Source organism: Agelaius tricolor, unplaced genomic scaffold (genome assembly GCF_023055355.1).
Source record: "Agelaius tricolor isolate 1412-34295 unplaced genomic scaffold, bAgeTri1.0.p SCAF_1, whole genome shotgun sequence".
In the NCBI taxonomy this organism is placed as follows: Eukaryota; Metazoa; Chordata; class Aves; order Passeriformes; family Icteridae; genus Agelaius; species Agelaius tricolor.
Window position 1 is genome coordinate 8,168,163 of NW_027269261.1, and position 12,737 is coordinate 8,180,899.

The 12,737-nt window shown below is 38.3% G+C and overlaps 1 protein-coding gene across 3 annotated transcripts in view; it reads left to right on the forward strand.

Moving 5' to 3' along the window:
• The window catches only part of KIF16B (kinesin family member 16B), a 140,677-nt gene that overhangs the window by 11,486 nt on the left and 116,454 nt on the right, over positions 1-12,737 (forward strand). For all 3 annotated transcript variants that reach the window (XM_071422186.1, XM_071422205.1, XM_071422195.1), the window contains exons 2-4: positions 4,751-4,820; positions 5,819-5,932; positions 10,299-10,415. In XM_071422186.1, coding sequence (XP_071278287.1) covers positions 4,751-4,820; positions 5,819-5,932; positions 10,299-10,415 — 301 coding nt within the window. The remainder of the gene's footprint in view (positions 1-4,750; positions 4,821-5,818; positions 5,933-10,298; positions 10,416-12,737) is intronic.

A 12,737-nucleotide genomic window follows, 5' to 3' on the forward strand; every position in this document is an offset into this window, starting at 1 on the left:
ATGATACCATATTATATTAAAGAATACTATACTAAACTATACTAAAGAATACAGAAAAGATATTTACAGAAGGCTAAAAAGATAATAGTAAAAACTTGTGACTCTTTTCCAGAGTCCCAACACAGCTTTACCTTGATTGGCCATTGAGTCAAAAGAATTTACAGCAGAAACTAATGAAACAATCTCCAAAGATATTCTAAAGGAGCAAAACACAAGAGAAGCAAATTAGATAATTGTTTTCTTTTTTTTTCCCTGAGGCTTCTCAGCTTCCCAGGCGAAAAATCCTGGGCAAAGGGATTTTTCCAGAAAATGTGAATATCACAGTATTATTACAAAAAAAATTAAGAAGCAGGTCAGGTACATGATTTAATATAGTGCTCAATCTGTATGTGTTACTGCAAGTGTGCATAGTTTTCCCAAGAACACTGGCTATCATTTGACAGAAGACAGCACAAAGGCACCTGTATGTTCATATTTTGGGGGAATTACTGCAATATATTAAACTGCTGGTTTTCAGTGTTGCTGGTAAAATTTATTCTTATGGCTGAAAGTGTTTAATCTAGGCTGTCCTTCATACAAGAATCAATATATGTGTACTAGTATAGACTTAGAGATTATTTCTGTTTCATGTCATGTACAAGATTTCCCTTGTGTCTGCATTCTCTGTCACTGGATTTATTGTTCTGGTTTCAGCTGCACAGTGGACAAAGTCCTGGGACTAGCAGAACTCCCTCTTTTAATTATTTTCAAAATTTGCCATTTTTTAAAAAACGAGTAGAAGGGAATGGGAGTATCATCATAAATCTGCATAAGCAAATGTTGAAGATTCTCTTGATCACAGAAAACCCTATGCCCGTACAAAATGTGCTTTATGACAAAATTCTCTTTTAAAGTACCAGATAGGTGCAGAGTTTCTGTTTCTTACTGAGACAAATGGAATCTGATCATAAGGAAGCTGTTTCTTTTCATTTCAATTCCCAGGAGTTTTTCCTTCTGTTTTCTTGTCTGGCTGGAAGTGAGGTGAATCTGAAGAGCTGGCACGGCTCATCTGTCAGCCAGCTCGGGCTCATTTAGGGCTTTGGAATCTGTTGGCTGATGTCAGCTGGGTTTGACAGCATAGTAAAGGTCTTGAAGAAAATGAAGATGTGCTGTCAGAGAAAATGGGCAGCTGTCAAGGAGCCTCCAGAGCTCTCCTGAGCAAGGGGGAGGCTGCCACCCTTATCAGCTGTCACTGATACCCTGAGGACTCCTTTCAAACTGAGCCTCAAGGAGTTCTGACTGTAGTTGTGCTGCTTGGTGTACAGTGTGCAGGTGTTAACTTTAACATGTTCATGTAACATGGCCTCAGCCATTTAATTACAGCCTTGGAGCCATATTATCAACACCATGGCATGACTTGGAGATTAGGATTTGGAGAGATTCATTCAGCTTTGTCCTGTGTTGGTCTCAGGGAGTTTAGGAAATGCTGTGCTATTGCCCTGCTGTGATTTCCCCCCCCTCCCCATTCCTCTTTGCTCCTTGCAGTGAATTGCTGGATGGCAAGCTGAATTGAGCAATACTAGAGGGGTAATTACAGCACTGGGCTGGTGTGTTTCCTGGTGTCTGTGCCAAGAAACTCGCCTGCTGCATGATCACTTTGTCATTTGGTTAGGGGCCAGGGGATCACGGGTTGTAAATTTCTGTCCCTTGTGATCCTGGAGCTCCACGTGGTGCATGAAAGAGCAGTGAGAACATCCTGGAGGCTGTCCCTGAGTGCTGCTGTGTGAGCAGATTTGGCTCAGGAGGGAAGCACGATTGCTTAAACCATCAAAGCCTTAATTGTGAACCAGTTTTGGCAGCTGGTCTCTTTGTATTATTCTGTGATGGAGGCTGGAATTTGCAGGGGCAGGATCTTTGGTTAGTGGCTGAAGCTCTTCTCTGGATGAGGTAGGGCAAGTGGTTCCTGTGGATGCTGGGAGAGCTGCTGGCTGCTGGAGATTCTCCTAGCCCTGAAGGTTACCCAGCACTGCAGCACAGCTGTTGGCAGCCTGAACCTCATCCTGGGGTGACACATGATGCTGGTGTCTCCATCATCTGTCCTTTTGCTCAGAAATGGGTTCTACAGCTTGAAGCTATGCTCAGAGAGAGAAGGAGTGGATTTTTTTTATGCTGCATTCAAAACATAGAGATAAGAGTTCAGCTTTCTCTGAGCTTGTGGCAGTGCTCTCTGAGTTCTCTGCTACAGAGAGAGAAACAGGAGTTTTCTTGCTTTTTTGCTGGTTTTCCTTGTTAGCTATGGCAATAAAGGTTTTTCCAGAATTGTTTTTTATGGAACTGTGAAAAATTCTTATTGTGAATACTTTGCTTGTTAAATAAACAGTTTTTTCCACATTTCTCTAAGCAGATTAACTCCCAAACCTGTTGGGGAGCAGTAGCTGAATCCTGCCCTTTAGAGGAAACAAATCTGTCCCAAACCTTTAACTAAGGTGGAACTTGCAATCAAAGCTTTTTGGAAGTGACTTGGCCCTGATGAACTGCATTAAATGAGTGCCTGGAAAGAACTGTCATCAAGCAAGAAATTGTTTTTTATGAGATGCTCTTAAACTCTGTATGTGTACAATAAATTATATGCAGCTGTCTCATATTAAAATGAAGCTTGGGTGTTTGATTCCTGTTAATTTTTTCTTCCACTTCATTTAGGTTGGTTTATTTATTCTGATCCTATTATTCCTGTTTTAGGTTGTCCTCTCACTACTCCTTCAAAAATGCAAAATTCTATATTTGAATTGTATTATTGGCTAGTGCTTTCCAAGGTCCTTTTTTAAAACTTTGAAATCCTCATTCTTTAATAATGTTTAATAATATTATCACAAAAATTAATTACTTTAGGCTTCTCAGAATTTTGTGTAGTTCATATATGGGTGTTGGACTTTAAATGTTTTGTACCATTATTCCATTATTGAGTAGCTTTAGCAGAGTAATATGGAGAGCTGGCTAGGTCTGGGAAAGAAAACACTGACATACTTGATTATTTCCCCTTGAATGCCTTAAACATGAAGACATAAAAATAGAAAAAGCAATAATTCTGGACCAAGGTTTTTCCTGCCTGGAGTCCTCACAGACTTCATAGAGGAAGCAATTACAGTTTGGATTTGAAACAGACTTTTATAGTAGGATTGACCATTTAATTGGGCCAAATTACTTGTTACATCTTTGCTGAACAAATAGCTAGAGACAGGTGGAGGGTGGAAGAAACAGGATGACTGGGAGCCATCCACAGGCTGCATTACTGCAATGCCAAGGTCTATTTCCTGCAAAGTAATACCATTGGACACTTTTCTCCATTTCCCTGTTCATTATCTATAGCTGTGTTTTGGTGTTTCAGTATCTTAAGTCTAGATCTAGCAATCATAAGACATGCCTCAAAGTTTTCCATGTTTAGATCTAAATTCAGTTGTATAATTAATGTTGTAATTATTACAATTTTCTCTTTCATTAGCTCTAGAAAATAATCTAATGTGTTGATATTTACTTAAGCATTTTTGTTTACCTAATCTTTATTCATTAATGTAGATTTTAAAATGGGTTTTGCTTTTCTCTACTATTTCTGCTGGAAAACTGAATGTGAACAGAGTAGCTGGATGACAGAGACTTGGGTCATCTAGTGCACCACAAAGAAGAAAAAACACCAAAATCCTGAGCTTGATTGTCCTGGTTTTGGAAAGAAGTTTCTCTTTTGCATTTTGTGCTGGTGCAAGTGAATATCCAGTAGTGTGAAGTAGCACTTTATTGCTTTAAAGCCCCTCTGCTTTGCTCTGCACTGGTCAGGCACACCAGGTGACTTTGCAGTCGATTGTGGGACAGGTGTGTCAGCATTTGAAGAGGGAGCTGTTGTGTGCTGTGCGTGTTTCCCTTGTGGCTCTGTTTTCCCTGTGCATGTTTTCATTAGCACAGGAGGTGCTGTGCTCCAGGTTGTCATTCAGGAGCAGCCTGTATTGCTCTCATGACTAACAATAGTGAAATTGCACCCCTGGCAAGCACATTGGTACATGCTGGGTTTAGACACCAAGCTCACAGTTTTTTATGGTGTTTTTGAAAACAGTCAGAAACCATTGTGGAATAAATGCAAGTGCATGAAAACACTTTTTTGGAACTGGAATTTTTCCTTCCTGGCATCCTTGTGCTTTGGGAAGCCACAAACCTGTGTAATTCTTTGTTGGTAGTACAGCCTCTCTCCTTTGCTCCTATGATGCATCAGAACTCAAAACACAGGTTTGGTACCTTATTTCTAAAAGAGTTTTAAAATACTAAGTTTAAACATTCCATCCCTGTTAGCTAGACTGTATGGATAAGTGGGAACTGCTGCTACTGGAATGTTGGTGAGAAGCTGGGGCTTGTATTGTTGTGTTCTGGTTTGCTCTTCCTTAGAGCCATGTATTTGACTGAACTGGGTTTTGGATCAGAGTACTTCCAATTAAGAACAAACCACTTAATTGACTTACAGAGTTAAATTTCTGAAATGGGTTTCCTCACACTCCTGCTCTGTTTCTAGATGAAGGAATTTGGAGGCAAGCCCAAGTGCTCCAAATATATGCCATGGAAGTAAATAAACATTGGGCACAAGAATTAAAAAATAAAATAAAAGTTAATTAATCTGAGGATTGACTGTGGCAGGCTGATGGGTGGAAATATGACTCTGGATAACTGTGGTATGTTTTATTTAACCTACTAAAATCTGTTGATTTTTGGTTCTGTTTTTTTTTTTTTTCAGGGAGAAAGATCTTAATGCAAAGTTTATTATTTCAATGGAAAAAAATAAAACAACAATCACAAACTTAAAGGTGAGTAAACACAATTTATAAAAGGAAGTTGTAACTCAATAGCTGCCAAAATATGACTGGACAAAACAGTGATGCTTGCTGCACTGTGGTCAATGGCCCCTAGTTGTTAAAATTCAGTGTTAAAGTAATGTTTTGGGGAAACCAGGTTACACTGTTAACTTGCTATACTGTGGTTTTCTGAAGATCACTCTGTAGGCTCTAGCTCATCATTTCTTCAAAAGTTTATCACTCAAGTCATTACTTAGGTGGGAGATGAAAGCCAGCAATAGAATAGAGGTGTGTTTCTGATAGCTATTAAATCTCTGTTTCATCTGTAAAAGTCTTCTGAAATTCCCATGAAAATGAACCAAACCCAAAGTACCCATCCCTTGCTGTAAGCTTTTGATGGTAGATTTTAACATTTCTCTCAGCAAGAGAAGCCATGTGCAGCAAATTGGTTTTTGCAAGATAGTTTCTCATGACTAATATATGAAAAGGAGTTTCAGAGTCTAGTTTCTTCAGAATGATTTGGAGCATGGTGAGTATTGCTGAAGTGTCAGCTGTCATGTCTTGAGCATGATGATTGCCTTAAACAGCAGGTATGTCACACCTTTTTAATTATGACACTATGGTGAAGTGCTGTTCGTGGTGCAAACACCTCTCTGGCTCCTGTAAATTATATGTGGAGGATAATCCCTGATTATAATAACAGCATATATGGACCCATTTAACTGAGCCTAAGTATTGTGACAAAAATGTGCTGTGGGGTTAGAAGCAGTAAACTAAAACTCAAATAATTCCTGCTGTGCTGCTTTATGAGGTGGCTGCCTTTCTTACTGAAGGGCATGCCCCTTCCTAATTTTGTCAGTGCTGTTGGAATCATCATCTCACCTGTCATACATTTCTAAATGTGTGTAGCATTATGTTAGATTTGCATTCTGATTATTTATTGTCTAATGTTTTTAATTACTTCATCAGGATGTGTTGTACCAGCTCCGTTTTCTTTTTTTTTTTAATAGATACCAGAGGGTGCTACTGGAGACACAGGACGAGAAAGAACAAAAACATTTACCTATGATTTTTCCTATTTCTCAGCAGACAGTAAAAGTCCCAACTTTGTTTGTCAAGAAATGGTAGGATTTCTGATGTTAATAATTGATCTTTTTCCTTTCCCCTTTTTTTTGTCTTGGAAGCATTCCATGAAACTTCTTTCCATTGAAAGTGCTTCTTCTGTAATTTAGAAATTTTCTAGATACCTGAGAGTTTGAATTTTGCTTTGTTCTTTTTTTTTTTAACTTATCTAACAATGGAAGTGGTATGCTTTCTAAAACAGCAGGCTGAATGCCTTCTTTCAAGTTCTTTTTTCTGATTGGTGTTGTATAAGGTCAAGTTAGAAAACCTCTCTAAGCGCTGAAATTGGTTTTGAAAAGCTTTTTAGAAAAAAGTCACTTTTGAGAAACAAGCTTTAATTCACTTAGAAACAATCTTACCTGGTTGAAGTGTGGTGTGAATTTTTTTTTTCCTTGGTCCAAAAGCCTTGGCAAACATTGAAGAAGATTCTTTTTTTCCTCCTCCCTTGAGTATTCACCTTAGGAAAGGACAAAACAGTTTTTCTTTCTGTATAGTCAAAACAGATTAAACTTGGAGCTATAGGCATTATTCAGATAAACAGACCCTTTATGACCTTGCATTTCATGTGAATGTTGAACTTTTTGCTTCTTTCCCATTCCCTAATAAATTTTTTAAGTGAATCTCAAGTAAGTTGTGCTTGCTGACTTCTCTTTTGATGCTGTAAGCTTCAACTGAGAGTAGTTCTTTCCCTTAAAATAATGCAACAGTTTACTGAATATCCATCTTGTAAGCCAGCTGGATCCATACCTTCTTGGTATATATCCTATCTGCTCAGGAGCCCTTGAAATCAGGGATGCTGTAATGGCTAATCCTAAAAAGCCTCACAATTAAAACTAGTCAGAAGAAACAGTAACTTGAAACCATTTTAAATATTTATGAGAATGACTGGTTTTGCCTATATATATATATCTAAAATGACTATAATTGATGGGGAATTTAGACTTGGAATTTTTCATTTAACCATCAGGGTAAGTGATAAATCCTCTTATTTTCTGAATACTTCTTTTATTTCAATGATATATTAGGGTTTGATAATGTATATTCTTAAACTTTTTAGACTGTTGTTTCTTGATGATGTTCTTTTAAGTAACACATTTTTTTGCTGTTTTTTGAAATACCAGGAAACATACATTTTATCTGGCCATCAATGTAGAAATACCCTAATTACTGTGGCAAATTGAAGTAGTAATGTATTTGAGAGCAATGATTTGAACCTGAGAGTCTAGTGAATGGTTTTAGGCAGGTGTTTCAGGCCATATGGCTTTGCTGGAATTTTAGCAAATGCTTTAAATTGAGCACACAGAGTCAGTTAATTATTTATTTTAACTAAAGCAGCTTTGATAATGTATTTTTCTGCTCTGATTCTAAATGAAGCTTCTTGTCATGCATCAGTTGTGACTTAAATTTATGGATATTTAATTCTTGGATCTTCTAGATACCTGCCTTTAGATACTTCTGGAAAGCTGTGTTAGACAAGATCACATTAGAGGAACCCCAGGAAGAGATTCATGGTGTTTGTAGGCTCTTGCTGTTACAGTGCAGGTTATTTCCAGAATCCAAATCTGCTGTGAAAAAATTAGGTTAATTCTTGTCAAAACAACCATTTGCAAAGTAAATTTGAATGCATACAAATAGATATCCAAGTTGTAGTCTATATTGATGTCCAGTTTCCACATATAAGTGATAAGTTCTCCTTTTCCAAGTTTTTCCTTCTGGTGCCATTTGCCTGTTTCAGAGTGGGTCAGGTAGAGGCAAGATTACGATAACTTGCCCATGTCAGGAGTCTGTAGAAACAAAAATAAATTAAAATGCCCATATACTGATGGCAGCAGCAGCCTTGAGCAATAATTTTTAAAGCTGAGAGCTTTACAGTTGGTAATGATATGATAAATCATAAATTTGGCTTCAATGTGTGTATTCAGTGTTGTGCTGTTAAAGTGTGTTCCACAGCCTTGGACACCTCCTGTATCTGGGCTGGCAGGAGTGTGGACTTCTCTTGCTCAGATACAAAAATATTGTTCCTCTGGTGTTGTTTTAATTACACTGTGTGCAATGCTTTGAAAACAAAAGGAGTTTTTAAACTCTAGGAGTGCAAATCCTAAACATGCACTGCACAATGTACTGGTTTGCTTTTCTTAATGATTTCATATTTAATTGGAAGGCTTTGTAGTTAAGCTCTTATCAAGTTCCTGCAGAAATTACAATTTGCTGCACCAATGGCATAGAAGGGTCTCTTTTTTTGCACTCATCTTGCCAGGGAATAAAATTGATCTTGAGTGTTGTTGATGTGGTTGCCTAGTGCCCTTTGTTCGTGATTGTTACATTTTTCCATTTGAAAGGCAGAAAAATAAGAAGTGGAAATCTGTCTAATACTGCATATCTTATTAATATACCTTGTAGATGCAAAATACACTTAAGTATTTCCAAAGTTAGAGTGGGGATGGCAATTTGCCATCAAGCTTCTTAGTTTGCATTCCTGACTGAGAAAAAAATAGAGTTTTGATATTTACTGCCCTTTTGTGACAAACCAGTGTCCCATCCAAGCAGTCTTTGCTTCTAACCTGTGTGTGAAGCCTTTGTGTTCAGACAAGGCTGACTGTACCTGTCCTGTGCACTACCTCAAATCACATGCAAGACATACACACATTTTTAAGAAGGAAAATTCCATCAAAAGAGTAATGCATAAAGACTTGGACACTGAGAAAAATAGGGGAAAGAATAAAGTAGCTTAGGCTGATCTTTATGTTCTTTGAGAGATATAAGTGGTTACAGCACTGTAACTCCTTTGCTGGAGGGAAGGTCAAGTGAAGTATTCCAAAGGCACATTTGAAGATTAGTGATTAAAGAAATTACCCAGCACTTCTTCTAGGGAGAAGCTGTGAGAGTGTGCTTGTGCCATTCACTATTAAAAATGGCTTCTATGCCTTGGAGAATATAAACCACATGCAGTGCAGACAAGTAGCTAAACTATGTGAAGCATCAATGAGATTTTTGAAAATCATGTCTAGATGGTGAGACACAGATTAATATTTTAATTGGGAGAAATGCTGCACCAAGTATTACTCCTTGCCCAGTGAGGGGTTGTCACATTCACATTTTCTGAAAAATCCCTTTGCCCAGGATTTTTCTCCTGGGAAGCTGAGAAGCCTCAGAGAAAAAGGAAAACAAATTCTTATCTCATTTGCTTCTCCTGTGTTTTGCTGCTTTGGAATGTGGTCTGGAGATTGTTTATCCAACAGGTGATTATTTCATTGGTTTTTGCTGTGGGTTGTTTTCAATCATTGGCCAATTGGAGCCAAGCTGTGTCAGACTCTGGAGAGAGTCACGAGTTTTCATTATTATCTTTTTAGCATTCTGTAAGTATCCTTTCTGTATAGTTTAGTATAGTATTCTTTAATATAATATAGTATCATAAAATAATAAATTAGCCTTCTGAGAACATGGAGTCGGATTAATTCCTTCCTTCCTATGTCTGGGGGCAACCCAAATACAATAAAGGGTGTGGATTGAAATGAGGGGATGATGATGAAAGGTCAGGCAAATCTATGAGGTATGTTGGAGGGAGCCAGTATTATAGAGGAAGGTGGTGAAGGCATCTGGTGAGAGCTGAATTTATTAGGTGAGAATAGAGTCCCATATTATGTGATGTGGAGGAAGGATCATTGCTAGTTATTACATGGTGAGGGTAAAAGAGAAGGGGTTAAATGATGAAAAAGGGCCACTAACTGCATTAAAAACAAGTTTCCATGTTTGCCAGCCTAGAAAGCATTGCTATGTGAAAGCCACTTATGGGGAAAATACAGAGAAGGTTATGGGTCATGTTCTTACACTTGATTAAAGCAAAAAAACCAAAACCAACCAACAAAACCCTCTAAAAACACAAACAAAGAAACTGACGGAATCATGGAAATGTTTCCTTTTGAGCGAGGACTGGATATTTGCAGAATGTGGAGAGTGGGTGAAAATACAAAAGATAATAACATAAAATACAAATAATATAAGATGCAAATAATCTACATAATAAATCAGATACAAAAAGATAATAACAATAATGAAAAGTGAATGGAGTTGCTGAGATTGCTGAAAGACATTGGGGCTTTAGAAAGGAAGGCAGCAATTTGACATGTCAAGTGTTCCGTGACAGAGAAACAAATAAAAACCAAACCACTGCAGTGCTGTAAATGAAAGATGGTGAATGAATATGAAACACTTAGTATTTTATTTGAAATATTAATTTCCTCTCCTATAGTAAATATGTGTTTTGTCATTGTGTTGTGGTATTGTTCAATATTGGCCATACTGGGCTGATGGCAATCTTCTTCCCCAAGCTTCTGTTGGCTTAAACGTTTTTTTTAATTTTATTTTTAGGTTTTCAAAAATCTTGGTACAGAGGTGCTTAAATCTGCTTTTGAAGGTTACAATGCCTCTGTGTTTGCATATGGACAGACGGGCTCGGGGAAGTCCTACACCATGATGGGAAACGCGGTACGTTGTGTTGTCACTGAACCCTAAAATACCACCTTGGAGGGGCCCTCCAGGATCCTTTGGTCCAACTTTTCCTGGCATAAAGCATGGTCAAGACAAGGCCCAGCATTCTGTTCAGATGAATCTTAAAAGTATTGGTTGTTGGGAATCCACCAGTCCCCATGGCACATAGTTCCAGTTGCTGGTTGTTCTCATGGCATATGGTCCTCTTGTATGCAGTCCTATTCTCTGCAGGAGTAATTTTTGTCTATTACCAGTGTCTTTTACGTGTTACTCCTTGTAAATAGGAGTCTCCATCTTCTCTGTAGGCACTTGTTAAATACTGTAACATGGTTATAAGGTCTCTTCTCCTTTATTGTCAAGGCTGAACAAATCCAACTCTCTGCCTTTCTTCACGTGGCAGCTTCCCAGTCCTTTGGTCATCTTTGTGGCCCTTTCCAACCTGTCTACATCTTTTTTTATGACAGAGACCAAAACTGAGTGCAGTATTCTAGGTGTGACCTGTCAAGTGCTGAGGAGAGTGGGATAATGACTTTTTCATCTGTGCCCTGGTTGTTGTGATGCAGTCCAGCATCCTGTTGGCTTTCTTTGCCACACTGTTTGCTCATGTTGTGCTTGCTGTCCACAGGACTCCAAGTCCCTTTCCACAGAGCTGCTCTCCAGCCAGATAGATCCCAGCCTTTGCTGCTCTCCTGGATTATGTTCTTTCATGTGCAAGACCTTATATTTGTTGAACTTCATGAGGTTCTTGTTAGCCCACTATTCCAGTTTATCCAGGTGTTACTTCAGGGTGGCTGTCCCTTCTGAAGCTTTGACTTCCCCACTTGCTTTGGTGTCTTCATCAGACTTGGCTGTGCTACTCTTGGTGCCATTGTTCAGGTCACTTATGAAGAGTTAAACAGCTTTGGGCCCAGTATTGATTCCTGGAGACCCCACTTGTGACAAGTTTCCAGTTTTACAAGGAGCTGTTTGCCACCACCCTCTGAGTGCAGCCTTCATAAGTTGTTAGTTTCTTTAGCAGCAGGCTGTGGGAAACCATGTTGAAAGCCTTGGAGAATTCCAGGCAGACAATGTCCACTTCTTGTGCCACATTGAATGAGCAGGTGTATATTTTTGTTGGAATGGATTAAAATTACACTGTGGCAGGAGCATCTTTTTTATGGGATTTTTAATATTGCTTCTGTCTGGATGCTGTTAACCCTTCCATGTATCACACCCTTCTAACCAGTAATTTTTGTTCAGTAACAAAATCAAAAATTTCTAATGTTACTGCTGATTTTTTATGCCCAACTTGAGACAAAAAAAAGGTACTGATTTGGAGAAAATTAATGATCAGCTTTTTCTGAAGGTATGTGCTATTTAAACCTCTTTTGGAGACTGAGAAGACTAAAATAGGTCCTTAGAGAAGGCTGTCAGGCAAGAAGCAGAAATTGGGCATGATGGTAGTTCATCAAACCCTTATGAGATGATACAGGAAATGAAATTTTAAGGATTATGTCCTATTGAGCACTGTAGGAAGAGGAAAGTGTGATAGGAGGTATTTGGCACTTTGTGGATTTGGTTTCTCACAGTTGCCTCTGTGACTGTCTAAGGACAGACAGGACCCACTAAACTTTTGGGGATGGAGCAGTTTAGAAAGACTGACTGATGAAGCCAGGCAGCCTCTGCAGGTTTCATTCTTTAATCCTTGGGAAAAGAAATGTATTGTGTCTTCTGCCAGTAGACATGAAAAGGAGAATATTAACACTTACCCTTCTTTGGATAGATCACTTCTGAAATGTAGTAAGATTGGGGTCTTTGCACCTCCTCTAGCTTAGGAGAGTAAATTAGCTGTAAATCTTTTTCTTTCAGTTGTCACAAAATAAGTAGCTTTGTATTTACCTCAGTATCAGAAGCAGAATTGACTTTTGTAGTCAGAAAAGATTTCACAACCTAGGTGTGGATTTCTATTTGAGAAATTTATAAAAGTGACATTTTTATGAGACTGCCTCACTATATATAATGACTGTAATTATCAAAACAGTTTGCAAATGAATAGATGCTGGAGTTTGTTTGACACTATTCAGCAATAAAGGTCTAATCTTCTTGGCATGATACATAAATACTTTAATCTGGCTTTGTATAGAGTGCATTTAAAGTATACTCAGCTGGCAAGTTAAATGCTTCAAAATTGATGGCCCTGTCAGAGAGACTACAGTGCTATAAGAAAACTTGAATTGGAAATAAGTATTCTTTCTTCCCTACTTCAATTTTAAAAGCCTGGGTTCTGTTCTCATTTTGTTTTCAGTATTTGCTGTTCTTGGCTCTGGAAGGCTTCTTCTG